The 20,034-nt window shown below is 40.6% G+C and overlaps 1 protein-coding gene across 4 annotated transcripts in view; it reads left to right on the top strand.

Moving 5' to 3' along the window:
- The window catches only part of LOC139762981 (rab proteins geranylgeranyltransferase component A 2-like), a 33,695-nt gene extending 27,524 nt beyond the window's left edge, over positions 1 to 6,171 (top strand). For 3 of the 4 annotated variants that reach the window (XM_071688438.1, XM_071688437.1, XM_071688434.1), the window contains 5 exons: positions 770 to 825; positions 2,770 to 2,966; positions 3,884 to 4,106; positions 4,976 to 5,194; positions 6,063 to 6,171. In XM_071688438.1, the coding sequence (XP_071544539.1) occupies positions 770 to 825; positions 2,770 to 2,966; positions 3,884 to 4,106; positions 4,976 to 5,194; positions 6,063 to 6,141 (774 nt within the window). In that variant the 3' untranslated portion in view covers positions 6,142 to 6,171. The remainder of the gene's footprint in view (positions 1 to 769; positions 826 to 2,769; positions 2,967 to 3,883; positions 4,107 to 4,975; positions 5,195 to 6,062) is intronic. The other variant, XM_071688435.1, reaches the window with a different exon arrangement.
- The last annotated feature ends 13,863 nt before the right edge of the window (positions 6,172 to 20,034 follow it).

Genomic DNA, 20,034 nt, shown 5'->3' with positions numbered 1-20,034 from the left:
ATATAGGGGTAGAGCAACCAGAAGACAGTTTGAAAATTAAGCTAAAAACTTGTTAAAAGAGTAGATAGCTCTCCCAGATAACGATCTCTCTTTCCTCACATTCTCTAGTGCTCCCAGAGCCTTTATCCCCTTACCCACCAAGTGACTCTCTTCCACTTCTATGGACCCATTTGCTGCCATGTACACTCCCAACTATCTAAAACATTTCACTTTTTCTAAATTTTCTCTGATCAAACACACCACAGCTAACCAGTCCCTCGTCTCTGCTGAACCAAATAAGCTTGCTTATATACACATATACTCTCAACTTCCTCTCACCCATCCTTCCTAACTCAGTCATTAACTTTTGCAGTTTCATACTTGAATCTGCCACCATTGTTGTATCATTAGCAAACAGCAATTAACTCGCTTTCCAAGCCCTCCCATTCCCTAGACTGCATCCTCACCCCTCTAAGACTTTCACATTTGCCTCCCTCACAACACCATCCATAAATCAATAACCATGGTGACATTACACACCCCTTCTGCAGACCAACCTTCACTTGGAACAATTCGCTCTCCTCTCATCCTACTTGTACTCATGCATTACACACAAACATTTATTTATATTAACCATTCTGTATGTGCAGTTTGATGTGAAAATAATGGTCAAGACTGAAGTTACTTACAGTACAAATAGAAAAGTATCTAAACCCATTACTTACTTTTTTCATGTGTCGTTCACAATAATTTAAAAGAGGAGTAATTCTCATATCATCTTCCCTTACAGTTGCTGTTCTCCCGAGGCCCTCTAGTTGAGCTTCTCATCTCCTCAAATGTTGCCAGGTAGGTATCCCCATTACTCATGTTCTTATGATGCCAAGAAACAGATGAAGAATGGCCCATCCACCCACATACACATGTATATACATGAATGCCCATACATGGACATATACATATATACACATGCATATATACATATGTTCTTGCCTTCATCCTTGCCCATCACTATCCTGGGTAGTGCCAGGAAAACACCAAACCATAGCTCCCTTTCCACCTCCAGGCCCCACAAAACTTTCCATGGTTTACCCCAGACGCTTCAGATGCCCTGGTTCAATCCATTGACAGCACTTCGACCCCGGTTTACCAATTTGTTTCAATTCACTCTATTCTTTGCATGCTTTTCACCCTCATGCATGTTCAGGCCCCGATCGCTCAAAATCTTTTTCATTCTATCCTTCCACCTCCAGTTTGGTCTCCCACTTCGACTTGTTCCCTCCACCTCTGATACATATGTCCTCTTTGTCAATCTTTCCTCACTCATTCTCTCCATGTGGCCAAACTGTTTCAAAACACCCTCTTCTGCTCTCACAACCACACTCTTTTTATTGTGGAGACAAATTCTTTCATTGGAGATAAGTAAACTTTAAGTACTACCTGTCACCATGAGCACCTTAGTAAGATGGGAGATGCACAACTGATACTGCATTTCATTTTTGTGTGCAGCATCCTGGAAGTAGAAGACCCAGTCTTAGGAATAGCAATCATACAGTGCAATACCCTGGAAGTAGAAGACCCAGTCTTTGTAAAAATGATCTCACTACCATAGTCAGGAGGTGGAAGAGACACTCTCAGGAACAGTTATCATACAATGCTTGATATGCCATTGCCAGGAAGTGGAAGAAATACTTAGGAATAGTGATCATACAGTGCTTGATATTGAATATGTGGTAAGGGAAGAAATAATAGGAAAATATCAAACCCCTGAATGAGAGAGAAACATAGTTGTTATACAGAAGTGCATAAAATTTGTAGACGTGAAAATGAAGTGCTTTCATCGGTATGGAACAGTGTTGCAAAGGGTTTTGTGTAATCCACAATGATGGAGTCAGGTTCTTTGATCGGTATGGAACAGTGTTTCAAAGGGTTTTGTGTAATCCACAATGATGGAGTCAGTGAATGAGTACAATAAAAGGAAGAAGGCAGAGAGAATTAGAATTGAGTTTGTTGTGGTTTATAAAAGATGTCAGAAATGTAAAGAAATTTTATATATTTTGGTGAAGTCACAGGTTCCTCCTCAGTCTGATTCTCTGTGCATGCCACCTCCTTCTCAATCACAGCCCTTCCTTAATACTTACCAGGAACACTTAACAGATTTATTTCCTCTTCAGTCACTCATATTTATATGTTTCCTTTTTCTTTATATAGTGGCACTATACATGCTCTCTGCCAATCCTCAGGCACCTCACCATGATCTGTACATATACTGAAACGTAACTAACCAGTCAACAATATAGTCAACCCTTTTGTGAAGAAATTCACCAGCAACCCCATTCACTCCAGCTGCCTAGCCACATTTCTTCTTACATATGGCTTTCATCACCTCTTCTCTCTTCACCGAACTGCATGCCATGACTCTCTCCCTACACATACCTCCCCAACACAAACACCCTACATCTGCTTCCCTATCATCAAGCACATTTAACAATGCTTTTGAATACTCATTCCATCTCTTCACCTCATCACTGCTTGTTACCACTTCCCCATTTGGTCTTTTCACCAATGTTCATATTTGCTTTTTTGTTTTACCAGTGACTAGGAGAAATACAGTGGAAGAGTACTGGAGGGAGAGAAATAGGGGAATCCTTTAGTTGCTCTCTTTATACATATGTAAGTTACAGTTTATTGTGCCATATCCTAATGGGGTTCAGTACTCTACTCAATTTCTTGACAAATGGATTATGTTGAATTTTTTTGTAGACCACAGTCTATGACATTGGAAATTTACAGGTATGCAGAATTCAAGTGCATCACTCGTGTCCTAACTTGGCGACCATCCAACAAGAAAGAAGGTGAACTGCTGGTGGTCCCCTGTTCCCGCAGTGATGTCTTCACCACTAGCAGTGTCTCCTTAGTAGAGAAGAGACTCTTAATGAAGTTTCTAGAGTTCTGTCACAGTTATGATGATAATCCAGAACAACTGCAAGGTAAGCTCATCACTTGAATATATTATTTATATTATTGCCATGGAAAGCTGTTTAGGTATGTATATTTGCGTGTGTGGACGTGTGTATGTACATGTGTATGGGGGGGGTTGGGCCATTTCTTTCGTCTGTTTCCTTGCGCTACCTCGCAAACGCGGGAGACAGCGACGAGGTATAAAAAAAAAAAAAAAATTATTGCCATGTCTTTGACTCTTTAATTTGATTAAATGTATGGGGAATTGAATACATATGAAACTTTGTTACTTCTAGCAGCTTTCCTCGTGCACTATATATTTGAAACACCTTTCATGGAGCATTATCATCGCAATTATACACTTTGTCTAGATTCATAAATGCCACATATAGATCCTTTTGTTTCTCTTAAGTATTTCTTGCACACAATCTTCAAAGCAAACACCAGATACACATATCCTCACCCTTTCTTGAGTCCACATTATTCTTCCCCAATTTGAAGTTCTTTGCTTGCCACCTTCCCTTCAATCACCACATACAACTTACCATTATACTCAAGTCATTTTCTTTTGCAATTGGTTGCCATTTTGATTTTTGCTGAGACTCGTTTCACATACCCTAGCTTCGTTAACTATAGATAGTAGAATGTTAAGCAGCAATTAGTTGTTGCAGGAGGAAAGTCTGATATTTTTTGTGTGTGGGAAGATACATTATCAGATAACAGGATATTCAAGTGACAATTGGTGGTATGTATGGTGAAAATGCATAATGATCATAATCATGATGTTTGAGATGCATGTGTACCTGAGAAGAGTAAATGTGGAGGAATCCTTATACATGTACGGATAGTTTCCATAAGCTTTCTTGCTGTGTTGCAGAAAAGGACTTGTGAAGTATAGATAGAGGTGAATTGTTCCCTAAGATATACATAAAATCTTTTCTCTCAGAGTATGCAGACAAGTCATTTGTTGACTTCCTAAGGTCTCGCAAGCTTACGGATAATCTTGTTCACTTTGTCACGGAGTCTATCGCCATGGTGTCTGAGGATGTGTCTTGCAGAGAAGGGTTAGAGAAAATGAAGTTGTTCCTCACAAGTCTAGGGCGATATGGGACAACACCCTTCTTATTCTCCATGTATAGGTGTGGAGAGCTTCCACAGGCATTTTGCAGGTAAGAAATAGTTAAGTTTGTGTTTACCATTTGTGGAGATTTTGTTTGCTGTTTGAGCCTAAGAATGAACTTTCATGTGAAATAGGTCAAACTTAGCAGCCTGTGTGAAATTCTACAAACTCAACACCCTATAATTCAGACTTGAATAGGGTAGAATTTCCTCCTGAAAACTAGCTTGGGGTTACAAGAAAGTCAAACTTAGATAGCCTTCATTCTCATATGAGATGTCAACATAGGTAACTGTTCTGCATTTATTTTAGATATTGCATATTTACATAAGGTATTGTTAAAAAAAAATGTACATTTTGTAAATGGTCCAGTCTTCGATTTTATATTCTTTGCTTTGTTCGTGTATTCAAATAGAATTTGGATTTTCTTCGATATTTTCTTACTTTCTCCTCATTCATTCTCTTCTCTTCCGTGGGATTCCATTATTTCCCCAGTCAGTATCTTATTTTTTGCATATCCATCTGCTAATATCAGTGCAGTGTGTAGTACTCACTATGTATTGTATATATACCCACATGTATATATCTATGTGTATGTGGATGGGTTGGGCATTTCCTTGTCTGTTACCTTGTGCTACCTCACTGACGCAGGAGACGGTGGTTAAGTATAGTAACTAAATATAAATGAATATAAATATATTGTTTCTCCTGACTGTTAATCTCTGCTACCATATGCAATACAGTTGTCAATCTTGGGTTCATTTGGAATTGTTTGTAGTCATCTGTACAGCCTTCTGTTTAGAGTTTCATTGCTTCCTATAGTAGTTTAAAGAGCAGAGAAAGGGGAATTAGTGAAAAAAAAAGGAAAGGGAAAAATGCAAAGAGGAAGAGGTTGGAAAATACTTTGCCATCCCTATGCAGATTATGTGCGGTGTTTGAAGGAACGTATTTGTTGCGAAGACCAGTGTCATCACTCATCATTGATTCTCAGAACTCTTGCTGTGGTTTTTTGTCAGAAGGTCATTGTTTTAAGTGTTCACATGTGATGATGGAAGCATCGTATGCACCAAAGGAATATGCTGCCTTCAGGAATTCAAAGCCACAGCAGAACATATCTCGAGGAATATTTATTACTGACAGGTATTTGAGTGGCATATCTCATACTTAACAGATTTGGAGTGAAATATAACTGTGTTCAGAACTTGAGAAAGAGAAAAGCTCAACAGAAGGCAATCCTGGTCCTTGTAAACTTGAATTGCATTCTTTTCACATGCCCAAACCACCTCAAATGATTATGTTTCACTGACTCTACCACTTTGCAGTTCATTCCCTTTACATTCCTTGCCATACCACATCTTTCATGTACCACATTTCTTTCTTCGTTCCATCTAGTCAAACCACATGCTCCTCTCAAATAGCTCATTTCTGCAGCCTGGATTCTTGCCCTCTTTGACTTATTCCATGTCCATGTTTTGCATGCATACGTCAAGGTTGAGAGGACTATGGAGTTTTTTTTTCACTTCTATCCTTGCATCTTAATCCTTCATTTTTCTGGTAAGTTACCCAGTGACTCTTCTACCCTCTCCTGCTCTCTCTCACTTAACCCTCCTTCCATCTCTCCAAACTTACCCAAGATAGCTCCTAAACGCTTCAATTCTTTTACCTCCCCCAGTCTTTATCCCCCCATATCCATAACTATATGCTTTGTTTTTTCACTATATGGTAGGCAGCCAAAAACCACTGAGTCATATTACCAGCACTACCCACTTGGGTATTGGGAGAGTTAGTGATGGCTGCGCAGAGCTAACTCTTATGTGGTTGTCAAGCTACACTCCTCTGACTCAGGTAGCTGTTGTTTCTCTCTGCTTCACCCACATGTGGACTACTGGCATTCTGTCCACAGCTATACAGTCTCTCCCTGTCATAGATAAAGCTTAACTCACCCAGTTCGTTCTTTGTAACTATATATTCATGCTCAGTATTTTACTTTTATGTTTTTGTTGAACAGACTGTGTTCATATGACTTGCGTTGGGTCGGATGCAGAGGAGGATTTGAAGATTGCTGTACAGAGGCTCTTTTCCAGTGAAGACAAACCAACCAACCGTTCTGTGGAGTATTTACTTTAATCAGGTGAGAGTGAATCAGGTCAATGTATGACTTTCCTGTGCAGTATTATAATGTATAGGCTTAGGGAGTTGATGTGAAACTTGTGTAAAATTTGATAAGTGTGGTGGTTAGCATATGACATGGAGATTAAGTAAAATGTGGTGGGGAATATGACAAACCTGACAGGGTTATATGGCTGGCTTCTTGGTAAACATGTTATAATGTGTATAACATTCTGGCCTTGTGTTTTTGACAGACTTGGTGATAGATATTTCATAAACTTTATCCACTACGTGAAAATTGAAGTAGAATTAGAAATAGTGGAACCATGAAATTTTCTATCCTTGTTAGCTTTACACTTTTGTTAGATTTTTGTATCTGACACCAGTCACAAATTCCAAGAATATCAATTTTTTTCCACGTTTGATAAGATGGCCACTTGACATAAATATTTTAATGAAAAAATTATTGATATCTTGACAATTAAACTTTTACTTCATATGCTTAGACAGTTAGTTATTTGTCAGGACTGAGAAACAAATTCATAAGCCATTTTCTGACTATATCATTACCTTCTGGAAGGAGGTAAATAAAGTGCATAAGACAAGGGAGCAAATGGGAACATGTTGAATGGGGCTAATGGGGAGGTGATGACAAGTAGTGGTGATGTGAGAAGGAGATGGAGTGAGTATTTTGAAAGTTTGTTGAATGTGTTTGATGATAGAGTGGCAGACATAGGGTGTTTTGGTCGAGGTTGTGTGCAAAGTGAGAGGGTTAGGGAAAATGATTTGGTAAACAGAGAAGAGGTAGTAAAAGATTTGCGGAAGATGAAAGCCGGCAAGGCAGCAGGTTTGGATGGTATTGCAGTGGAATTTATTAAAAAAGGGGGTGACTGTATTGTTGACTGGCTGGTAAGGTTATTTAATGTATGTATGACTCATGGTGAGGTGCCTGACGATTGGCGGAATGTGTGCATAGTGCCATTGTACAAAGGCAAAGGGGATAAGAGTGAGTGCTCAAATTACAGAGGTATAAGTTTGTTGAGTATTCCTGGTAAATTATATGGGAGGGTATTGATTGAGAGGGTGAAGGCATGTACAGAGCATCAGACTGGGGAAGAGCAGTGTGGTTTCAGAAGTGGTGGAGGATGTGTGGATCAGGTGTTTGCTTTGAAGAATGTATGTGAGAAATACTTAGAAAAACAAATGGATTCGTATGTAGCATTTATGGATCTGGAGAAGGCATATGATAGATTGATAGAGATGTTCTGTGGAAGGTATTAAGAATATATGGTGTGGGAGGCAAGTTGTTAGAAGCAGTGAAAAGTTTTTATCGAGGATGTAAGGCATGTGTACATGTAGGAAGAGAGAAAAGTGATTGGTTCTCAGTGAATGTAGGTATGTATACTTAACCACAAGGTTTCCCCGTCTCAAATTATCAAATTTCTGTTGTTACATACTGCAACGTCTGTAAACCACAGTAAAAATCTAATATTTTAACGTTATTATTTTGGATTCTTGTCTAGAAGGTAATTGGACTTTCAAGCACAATTCTCTTTAGATATCTTCCTATACTGTGTCCATTCAGAATGTGTGATGACTGTTATTAACTAAAATCTTTTTGAAGTTCAGAAATTTATAAGTTTAACCCAGTACTTCTTTCATGCTCTTAAAAGGAACAAAGAGTCCTGATGTAACCCAAGAAAATTGTTTGAAAAATTCACAGAAACATGTGAGGTTATAGTGCACAAATTTGCAAGCATTGGCAGTCATTTTCCTGAAACTCTTCAGAGTTACATAACACTTACCAGTTTGATTACAATTTTTTTCTATTTTTTTGTTTTATACATATTTTGGGCACTGTGGAATAAGCAAAGCTGAATGACTTTTGTAATTCTTGAGAAATAGCTTATATAGTGAATGTGTTGGAGATGATTTTAGGCATGCACATTACAGAATGAATTGGAATGATAAGGTATGCGGGGCAATGAGCTGTCAGTGGACAGAACCAGAGGAAACCACGTAAAGTTCTGTGAGGCTAGTAATAGATAGAAGGTTCAGGTTTTGGTACATTCCACTTAACAAGTTGATGGTGAATGAGGCTTGTTTTTAGTCTGTTCTTGGTGCTACCTCACTGTGGTGGGAAATTTTGAACTAGCATGAAAAAAATATGCATATTACTGGTTACATTACAAGTGATGAGTCACCTTTGGTAAGATGCATCACAAGTTGAGGAAATAGCTTAATCACACCAAAAAATGTTTTGCTTCGGAGTTCATTCTCTGAGGAGGTCTTTGATGAGACTACCCTTCCAGTGACACAGCCTTACATAAGGTGACTTTTCACTTGAATTGTAACCTCAAGCAGGGGGGAGCCAGATAATGCCTATTTACATATGTATGCCAATCATGCTGTCAGCCTTAAAGTGGACTTTGTTTTTAAAGGCCATGACTTATGGAAAGATAATGCCATCTGAATCAAGGTGGGCTGTAAGCTGCTATGACTAACCTATATGCTTTGGGAAGTAAAATCCTACAGAGGATAGTAATTCACACAAATTAAAAGTTTTAAGGTCAGGATTATGTATTATAGTAAGAGTATTGTATAGAGGAAACTACATAAGAAAAATAGAATTCAGAAGAATGGTAAGGAACCTCAGACAGGGTTAGACGAGTCAGCAATGTTTTTAATATCAGCAAATAGAGTTCATATAAAGCAGTTAACAAATCTTAAGTTCAAAGACTTGTTGATTTTATTATTGACTGTTAGTGTACAGTACACAGCCATGCAGTGCAAGGTGACTGTATACTGGTTTAACTTAGATTCCTGGATGTAGAATCACAGACCTTGATAGCCTAGAGCTGACTGTGTTAATTCCACATTTTCTTAAAATTTACTAAAATGCAAGATATTTGGAGTGGCACAGTATTTGGCAAATGATTTCTTGTACCAAACATTTGTAGAAAATGTTCGAATGATTTAAAATTGAAGTAAATAAAAATTGAAGTAAATATATTTTCTGCCTAGATATATGAAAACAAGTACGGATGGTTTGCAATATATGTTTTGATAAACTGTGGTTACCTAAATTACTTGCATTTTATGTGCAATTGCCATACATCTCATCCAGCATCCACAGTGTAAAAACAGTCACCATTATGCTTAAGTAAGCACCCTTTCTGTAAGTGCACTACAAAGGAAGGAAGGCTTTTAACCTTAGAGGAAAAGGTGGAGATACTGGATGAATTAGTGTGGTTCTAGCACATCTTTTGCTCACCAACATGGATTTATTTAGTACACTATGCATGTCAAACTAAAAAGTTTAACTGCCATATTTGTTAAGTCAGGTATTTCTAATGTGGAGATTTACCCAAAGCTGCTAATGTACAAGAAGATAAAGGAAGCCCTGAAAATTTGGCTGCAAGAAATGTGGATGCACTAGTAGATAGCTTTATTAAATTCTGTATGTATTGTATATTATTTCTATACTAACAATATGCAGTACATTATTTCCTTTGTTTACATAAGTTTGATAATCTTTAGCATATGGCCTTTGGTCCCTTCATCCCCTCATGACAGTAAAAGCTAATATCACTATAATTTGCTGGCCGATTCATCTTGTACATTTTTGCTAACTGTTTCTATGTCCCAATCATTTTACATTATATGAATTCAAATTTTCTTCTCAAATTTTTGATATATGTGAATTGTACATAAGTATACGTATGTAAGTAGGAGAGATGGCCAGAGAGCGTTATTGGATTACGTGTTAATTGACAGGCGTGCGAAAGAGAGACTTTTGGATGTTAATGTGCTGAGAGGTGCAACTGGAGGGATGTCTGATCATTATCTTGTAGAGGCTAAGGTGAAGATTTGTATGGGTTTTCAGAAAAGAAGAGTGAATGTTGGGGTGAAGAGGGTGGTGAGAGTAAGTGAGTTGGGAAGGAGACTTGTGTGAGGAAGTACCAGGAGAGACTGAGTACAGAATGGAAAAAGGTGAGAACAATGGAAGTAAGGGGAGTGGGGGAGGAATGGGATGTATTTAGGGAATCATTGATGGATTGCGCAAAAGATGCTTGTGGCATGAGAAGAGTGGGAGGTGGGTTGATTAGAAAGGGTAGTGAGTGGTGGGATGAAGAAGTAAGATTATTAGTGAAAGAGAAGAGAGAGGCATTTGGACGATTTTTGCAGGGAAAAAATGCAATTGAGTGGGAGATGTATAAAAGAAAGAGACAGGAGGTCAAGAGAAAGGTGCAAGAGGTGAAAAAGAGGGCAAATGAGAGTTGGGATGAGAGATTATCATTAAATTTTAGGGAGAATAAAAAGATGTTCTGGAAGGAGGTAAATAAAGTGCGTAAGTCAGTGAAGGGCGCAAATGGGGAGGTGATAACAAGTAGTGGTGATGTGAGAAGGAGATGGAGTGAGTATTTTGAAGGCTTGTTGAATGTGTTTGATGATAGAGTGGCAGATATAGGGTGTTTTGGTCGAGGTGGTGTGCAAAGTGAGAGGGTTAGGGAAAATGATTTGGTAAACAGAGAAGAGGTAGTAAAAGCTTTGCGGAAGATGAAAGCCGGCAAGGCAGCAGATTTGGATGGTATTGCAGTGGAATCTATTAAAAAAGGGGATGACTGTATTGTTGACTGGTTGGTAAGGTTATTTAATGTATGTATGACTCATGGTGAGGTGCCTGAGGATTGGCGGAATGCATGCATAGTGCCATTGTACAAAGGCAAAGGGGATAAGAGTGAGTGCTCAAATTACAGAGGTATAAGTTTGTTGAGTATTCCTGGTAAATTATATGGGAGGGTATTGATTGAGAGGGTGAAGGCATGTACAGAGCATCAGATTGGGGAAGAGCAGTGTGGTTTCAGAAGTGGTAGAGGATGTGTGGATTAGGTGTTTGCTTTGAAGAATGTATGTGAGAAATACATAGAAAAGCAAATGGATTTGTATGTAGCATTTATGGATCTGGAGAAGGCATATGATAGAGTTGATAGAGATGCTCTGTGGAAGGTATAAGAATATATGGTGTGGGAGGCAAGTTGTTAGACGCAGTGAAAAGTTTTTATCGAGAATGTAAGGCATGTGTACGTGTAGGAAGAGAGGAAAGTGATTGGTTCTCAGTGAATGTAGGTTTGCGGCAGGGGTGTGTGATGTCTCCATGGTTGTTTAATTTGTTTATGGATGGGGTTGCTAGGGAGGTGAATGCAAGAGTTTTGGAAAGAGGGGCAAGTATGAAGTCTGTTGTGGATGAGAGAGCTTGAGAAGTGAGTCAGTTGTTGTTCGCTGATGATACAGCGCTGGTGGCTGATTCATATGAGAAACTGCAGAAGCTGGTGACTGAGTTTGGTGAAGTGTGTGAAAGAAGAAAGTTAAGAGTAAATGTGAATAAGGGCAAGGTTATTAGGTACAGTAGGGTTGAGCGTCAAGTCAATTGGGAGGTAAGTTTGAATGGAGAAAAACTGGAGGAAGTAAAGTGTTTTAGATATCTGGGATTGGATCTGGCAGCGGATGGAACCATGGAAGCGGAAGTGGATCATAGGGTGGGGGAGGGGGCGAAAATCCTGGGAGCCTTGAAGAATGTGTGGAAGTCGAGAACATTATCTGGGAAAGCAAAAATGGGTATGTTTGAAGGAATAGTGGTTCCAACAATGTTGTATGGTTGCGAGGCGTGGGCTATGGATAGAGTTGTGCGCAGGAGGGTGGATGTGCTGAAAATGAGATGTTTGAGGACAGTGTGTGGTGTGAGGTGGTTTGATCGAGTAAGTAATGTAAGGGTAAGAGAGATGTGTGGAAATAAAAAGAGCGTGGTTGAAAGAGCAGAAGAGGGTGTTTTGAAATGGTTTGGGCACGCGGAGAGAATGAGTGAGGAAAGATTGACCGAGAGGATATATGTGTCGGAGGTGAAGGGAACGAGGAGAAGTGGGAGACCAAAGATGGAGTGAAAAAGATTTTGTGTGATCGGGGCCTGAACATGCAGGAGGGTGAAAGGCGGGCAAGGATAGAGTGAATTGGATCGATGTGGTATCAGTGGACTGAATCAGGGCATGTGAAGCGTCTGGGGTAAACCATGGAAAGTTGTGTCGGGCCTGGATGAGGAAAGGGAGCTGTGGTTTTCGGGCGTTATTGCATGACAGCTAGAGACTGAGTGTGAATGAATGGGGCCTTTGTTGTCTCTTCCTAGGGCTACCTCGCACACATGAGGGGGGAGGGGGATGGTATTCCATGTGTGGCGAGGTGGCGATGGGAATGAATAAAGGCAGACAGTGTGAATTGTGTGCATGGGTATATATGTATGTGTCTGTGTGTGTATATATATGTGTACATTGAGATGTATAGGTATGTATATTTGCGTGTGTGGACGTTTATGTATATACATTGTATATGGGGGTGGGTTGGGCCATTTCTTTCGGCTGTTTCCTTGCGCTACCTTGCAAACGCGGGAGACAGCGACAAAGCAAAAAATAATGTATGTATGTATATATATATATATATATATATATATATATATATATATATATATATATATATATATATACATTTATATGTATATATTTATTTTTATTATTTTTTATTATACTTTGTCGCTGTCTCCCGCGTTTGCGAGGTAGCGCAAGGAAACAGACGAAAGAAATGGCCGAACCCCCCCCCATACACATGTATATACATACGTCCACACACGCAAATATACATACCTACACAGCTTTCCATGGTTTACCCCAGACGCTTCACATGCCTTGATTCAATCCACTGACAGCACGTCAACCCTGGTATACCACATCGCTCCAATTCACTCTATTCCTTGCCCTCCTTTCACCCTCCTGCATGTTCAGGCCCCGATCACACAAAATCTTTTTCACTCCATCTTTCCACCTCCAATTTGGTCTCCCTCTTCTCCTCGTTCCCTCCACCTCCGACACATATATCCTCTTGGTCAATCTTTCCTCACTCATTCTCTCCATGTGCCCAAACCACTTCAAAACACCCTCTTCTGCTCTCTCAACCACGCTCTTTTTATTTCCTCACATCTCTCTTACCCTTATGTTACTCACTCGATCAAACCACCTCACACCACACATTGTCCTCAAACATCTCATTTCCAGCACATCCATCCTCCTGCGCACAACTCTATCCATAGCCCACGCCTCGCAACCATACAACATTGTTGGAACCACTATTCCTTCAAACATACCCATTTTTGCTTTCCGAGATAATGTTCTCGACTTCCACACATTCTTCAAGGCCCCCAGAATTTTCGCCCCCTCCCCCACCCTATGATCCACTTCCGCTTCCATGGTTCCATCCGCTGCCATATCCACTCCCAGATATCTAAAACACTTCACTTCCTCCAGTTTTTCTCCATTCAAACTCACCTCCCAATTGACTTGACCCTCAACCCTACTGTACCTAATAACCTTGCTCTTATTCACATTTACTCTTAACTTTCTTCTTCCACACACTGTACCAAACTCAGTCACCAGCTTCTGCAGTTTCTCACATGAATCAGCCACCAGCGCTGTATCATCAGCGAACAACAACTGACTCACTTCCCAAGCTCTCTCATCCCCAACAGACTTCATACTTGCCCCTCTTTCCAAAACTCTTGCATTTACCTCCCTAACAACCCCATCCATAAACAAATTAAACAACCATGGAGACATCACACACCCCTGCCGCAAACCTACATTCACTGAGAACCAATCACTTTCCTCTCTTCTTACACGTACACATGCCTTACATCCTCGATAAAAACTTTTCACTGCTTCTAACAACTTTCCTCCCACACCATATATTCTTAATACCTTCCACAGAGCATCTCTATCAACTCTATCATATGCCTTCTCCAGATCCATAAATGCTACATACAAATCCATTTGCTTTTCTAAGTATTTCTCACATACATTCTTCAAAGCAAACACCTGATCCACACATCCTCTACCACTTCTGAAACCAAACTGCTCTTCCCCAATCTGATGCTCTGTACATGCCTTCACCCTCTCAATCAATACCCTCCCATATAATTTACCAGGAATACTCAACAAACTTATACCTCTGTAATTTGAGCACTCACTCTTATTCCCTTTGCCTTTGTACAATGGCACTATGCACGCATTCCGCCAATCCTCAGGCACCTCACCATGAGTCATACATACATTAAATAACCTTACCAACCAGTCAACAATACAGTCACCCCCTTTTTTGATAAATTCCACTGCAATACCATCCAAACCTGCTGCCTTGCCGGCTTTCATCTTCCGCAAAGCTTTCACTACCTCTTCTCTGTTTACCAAATCATTTTCCCTAACCCTCTCACTTTGCACACCACCTCGACCAAAACACCCTATATCTGCCACTCTATCATCAAACACATTCAACAAACCTTCAAAATACTCACTCCATCTCCTTCTCACATCACCACTACTTGTTATCACCTCCCCATTTGCGCCCTTCACTGAAGTTCCCATTTGCTCCCTTGTCTTATGCACTTTATTTACCTCCTTCCAGAACATCTTTTTATTCTCCCTAAAATTTAATGATACTCTCTCACCCCAACTCTCATTTGCCCTTTTTTTCACCTCTTGCACCTTTCTCTTGACCTCCTGCCTCTTTCTTTTATACATCTCCCACTCAATTGCATTTTTTCCCTGCAAAAATCGTCCAAATGCCTCTCTCTTCTCTTTCACTAATACTCTTGCTTCTTCATCCCACCACTCACTACCCTTTCTAATCAACCCACCTCCCACTCTTCTCATGCCACAAGCATCTTTTGCGCAATCCATCACTGATTCCCTAAATACATCCCATTCCTCCCCCACTCCCCTTATTTCCATTGTTCTCACCTTTTTCCATTCTGTACTCAGTCTCTCCTGGTACTTCCTCACACAGGTCTCCTTCCCAAGCTCACTTACTCTCACCACCCTCTTCACCCCAACATTCACTCTTCTTTTCTGAAAACCCATACAAATCTTCACCTTTGCCTCCACAAGATAATGATCAGACATCCCTCCAGTTGCACCTCTCAGCACATTAACATCCAAAAGTCTCTCTTTCGCACGCCTGTCAATTAACACGTAATCCAATAACGCTCTCTGGCATTATATATATTATATATATTTATATTTATATATATATATATATCTTTCTTTCTTCTTCTTTTAAACTATCCGCCATTTCCCGCATTAGCGAGGTAGCGTTAAGAACAGAGGACTGGGCCTTTGTGGAATATCCTCACCTGGCCCCCCTCTGTTCCTTCTTTTCGAAAATTAAAAAAAAGAAAAAAAAAAAACGAGAGGGGAGGATTTCCAGCCTCCCGCTCCCTCCCCTTTTAGTCGCCTTCTACGACACGCAGGGAATACGTGGGAAGTATTCTTTCTCCCCTATCCCCAGGGATAATATATATATATATATATATATATATATATATATATATATATATATATATATATATATATATATATATATATAAGTTTGTTGAGTATTCCTGGTAAATTATATGGGAGGGTATTGATTGAGAGGGTGAAGGCATGTACAGAGCATCAGATTGGGGAAGAGCACTGTGGTTTCAGAAGTGGTAGAGGATGTGTGGATCAGGTGTTTGCTTTGAAGAATGTATGTGAGAAATACTTAGAAAAGCAAATGGATTTGTATGTAGCATTTATGGATCTGGAGAAGGCATATGATAGAGTTGATAGAGATGCTCTGTGGAAGGTATTAAGAATATATGGTGTGGGAGGAAAGTTGTTAGAAGCAGTGAAAAGTTTTTATCGAGGATGTAAGGCATGTGTACGTGTAGGAAGAGAGGAAAGTGATTGGTTCTCAGTGAATGTAGGTTTGCGGCAGGGGTGTGTGATGTCTCCATGGTTGTTTAATTTGTTTATGGATGGGGTTGCTAGGGAGGTGAATGCAAGAGTTTTGGAAAGAGGGGCAAGTATGAAGTCTGTTGGGGATGAGAGAGCTTGGGAAGTGAGTCAGTTGTTGTTCGCTGATGATACAGCGCTGGTGGCTGATTCATGTGAGAAACTGCAGAAGCTGGTGACTGAGTTTGGTAAAGTGTGTGGAAGAAGAGAGTTAAGAGTAAATGTGAATAAGAGCAAGGTTATTAGGTACAGTAGGGTTGAGGGTCAAGTCAATTGGGAGGTGAGTTTGAATGGAGAAAAACTGGAGGAAGTGAAGTGTTTTAGATATCTGGGAGTGGATCTGGCAGCGGATGGAACCATGGAAGCGGAAGTGGATCATAGGGTGGGGGAGGGGGCGAAAATTCTGGGGGCCTTGAAGAATGTGTGGAAGTCGAGAACATTATCTCGGAAAGCAAAAATGGGTATGTTTGAAGGAATAGTGGTTCCAACCACGTTGTATGGTTGCGAGGCGTGGGCTATGGATAGAGTTGTGCGCAGGAGGATGGATGTGCTGGAAATGAGATGTTTGAGGACAATGTGTGGTGTGAGGTGGTTTGATCGAGTGAGTAACGTAAGGGTAAGAGAGATGTGTGGAAATAAAAAGAGCGTGGTTGAGAGAGCAGAAGAGGGTGTTTTGAAGTGGTTTGGGCACATGGAGAGGATGAGTGAGGAAAGATTGACCAAGAGGATATATGTGTCGGCGGTGGAGGGAGCAAGGAGAAGAGGGAGACCAAATTGGAGGTGGAAAGATGGAGTGAAAAAGATTTTGTGTGATCGGGGCCTGAACATGCAGGAGGGTGAAAGGAGGGCAAGGAATAGAGTGAATTGGAGCGATGTGGTATACCGGGGTTGACGTGCTGTCAGTGGATTGAATCAAGGCATGTGAAGCGTCTGGGGTAAACCATGGAAAGCTGTGTAGGTATGTATATTTGCGTGTGTGGACGTATGTATATACATGTGTATGGGGGGGGTTGGGCCATTTCTTTCATCTGTTTCCTTGCGCTACCTCGCAAACGCGGGAGACAGCGACAAAGTATAAAAAAAAAAATATATATATATATATATATATATATATATATATATATATATATATATATATATATATATATATATATATCCCTGGGGATAGGGGAGAAAGAATACTTCCCACGTATTCCCTGCGTGTCGTAGAAGGCGACTAAAAGGGGAGGGAGCGGGTGGCTGGAAATCTCCCCCTCTCGTTTTTTTTTTTTAATTTTCCAAAAGAAGGAACAGAGAAGGGGGCCAGGTGAGGATATTCCCTCTAAGGCCCAGTCCTCTGTTCTTAACGCTACCTCGCTAATGCGGGAAATGGCGAATAGTATGAAAGAAAGAAAAGATATATATATATATATATATATATATATATATATATATATATATATATATATATATATATATATATATATGGGGATAGGGGAGAAAGAATACTTCCCACGTATTCCCTGCGTGTCGTAGAAGGCGACTAAAAGGGGAGGGAGCGGGGGGCTGGAAATCCTCCCCTCTCGTTTTTTTCTTAATTTTCCAAAAGAGGGAACAGAGAATTGGGCCAGGTGAGGGTATTCCCTCAAAGGCCCAGTCCTCTGTTCTTAACGCTACCTCACTAATGCGGGAAATGGCGAATAGTTTGAAAGAAAGAGAGAAAAAATATATATATATATATATATATATATATTTTTTTTTTTTTTTTTTATACTTTGTCGCTGTCTCCTGCGTTTGCGAGGTATATATATATATATATATATATATATATATATATATATATATATATATATATGGATGGGGTTGTTAGGGAGGTAAATGCAAGAGTTTTAGAAAGAGGGGCAAGTATGAAGTCTGTTGGGGATGAGAGAGCTTGGGAAGTGAGTCAGTTGTTGTTCGCTGATGATACAGCGCTGGTGGCTGATTCATGTGAGAAACTGCAGAAGCTGGTGACTGAGTTTGGTAAAGTGTGTGGAAGAAGAAAGTTAAGAGTAAATGTGAATAAGAGCAAGGTTATTAGGTACAGTAGGGTTGAGGGTCAAGTCAATTGGGAGGTGAGTTTGAATGGAGAAAAACTGGAGGAAGTAAAGTGTTTTAGATATCTGGGAGTGGATCTGGCAGCGGATGGAACCATGGAAGCGGAAGTGGATCATAGGGTGGGGGAGGGGGCGAAAATTCTGGGGGCCTTGAAGAGTGTGTGGAAGTCGAGAACATTATCTCGGAAAGCAAAAATGGGTATGTTTGAAGGAATAGTGGTTCCAACAATGTTGTATGGTTGCGAGGCGTGGGCTATGGATAGAGTTGTGCGCAGGAGGATGGATGTGTTGGAAATGAGATGTTTGAGGACAATGTGTGGTGTGAGGTGGTTTGATCGAGTGAGTAACGTAAGGGTAAGAGAGATATGTGGAAATAAAAAGAGCGTGGGTGAGAGAGCAGAAGAGGGTGTTTTGAAGTGGTTTGGGCACATGGAGAGGATGAGTGAGGAAAGATTGACCAAGAGGATATATGTGTCGGAGGTGGAGGGAACGAGGAGAAGAGGGAGACCAAATTGGAGGTGGAAAGATGGAGTGAAAAAGATTTTGTGTGATCGGGGCCTGAACATGCAGGAGGGTGAAAGGAGGGCAAGGAATAGAGTGAATTGGAGCGATGTGGTATACCGGGGTTGACGTGCTGTCAGTGGATTGAATCAAGGCATGTGAAGCGTCTGGGGTAAACCATGGAAAGCTGTGCAGGTATGTATATTTGCGTGTGTGGACGTATGTATATACATGTGTATGGGGGTGGGTTGGGCCATTTCTTTCGTCTGTTTCCTTGCGCTACCTCGCAAATGCGGGAGACAGCGACAAAGTATAATAAAAAAATAAAAATAATATATATATATATATATATATATATATATATATATATATATATATATATATATATATATATCTTTTTTTCTTTTCATACTATTTGCCATTTCCCACATTAGCGAGGTAGCGTTAAGAACAGAGGACTGGGCCTTTGAGGGAATATCCTCACTTGGCCCCCTTCTCTGTTCTTTCTTTTGGGAAAAAAAAAAATGAGAGGGGAGGATTTCCAGCCCCCCGCTCCCATATATATATATATTTGTTTGTTTGTTTCAAACTATTCGCCATTTCCCGCATTAGCGAGGTAGCGTTAAAAACAGAGGACTGGGCCTTTGAGGGAATACCCTCACCTGGCCCCCTTCTCTGTTCATTCTTTTGGAAAAAAAAAAAAAATTCATACTTGCTGCCCCCTACTCACTCCCGCCCCCACCCCACCACACACGAAATGACACCCCCTCCCCTACATGCGTGCGAGGTAACGCCAGGAAAAGACAACAAAGCCCACACTCATTCACTTTCAGTCTCCAGCTGTCATGCGTAATGCACCGAAACCACAGCTCCCCCTTACACCCAGGCCCCACAGAACTCTCCATGGTTCACCCCAAACGCTTCACACGCCCTAGTTCAATCATTGACAGCACGTCAACCCCGGTATACCACACCGTTCCAATTCACTCCATTCCCCGCACGCCCCCCACCCTCCTGCATGTCCAAGCTCCTACCGCTCAAAATCCCCTTCACTCCATCCTTCCACCTCCAGTCCGGTCTCCCTCCTCTCCTCATTCCCTCCACATCTGACACATATCCTCCCTGTCAATCCTTCCCCACTCACTCTCTCCATGTGACCAAACCACCTCAATACACCCTCTTCTGCTCTCTCAACCACACTCTTTCCATTACCACTCATCTTTCCTACCCCTTCATGACTCACTCGATCAAACCACGTCACACCACATATCGTCCCCAAACATCAGATCTCCAACACATCCACCCCACTCCACACAACCCTATCCATCGCCCATATATATAAATATATATATACTTTCATACTTATTCACTGTTTCCCGAATTTGTGAGGTAACACTAAGAACAGATGAAGAAAAGACCTTATTTACTCTCATCCATTCTC

This window comes from Panulirus ornatus, chromosome 45, assembly GCF_036320965.1.
Source record: "Panulirus ornatus isolate Po-2019 chromosome 45, ASM3632096v1, whole genome shotgun sequence".
NCBI lineage: Eukaryota > Metazoa > Arthropoda > Malacostraca > Decapoda > Palinuridae > Panulirus > Panulirus ornatus.
Note: the sequence above shows the minus strand (reverse complement) of the source record. Positions and strands in the feature narration are given on the sequence as shown.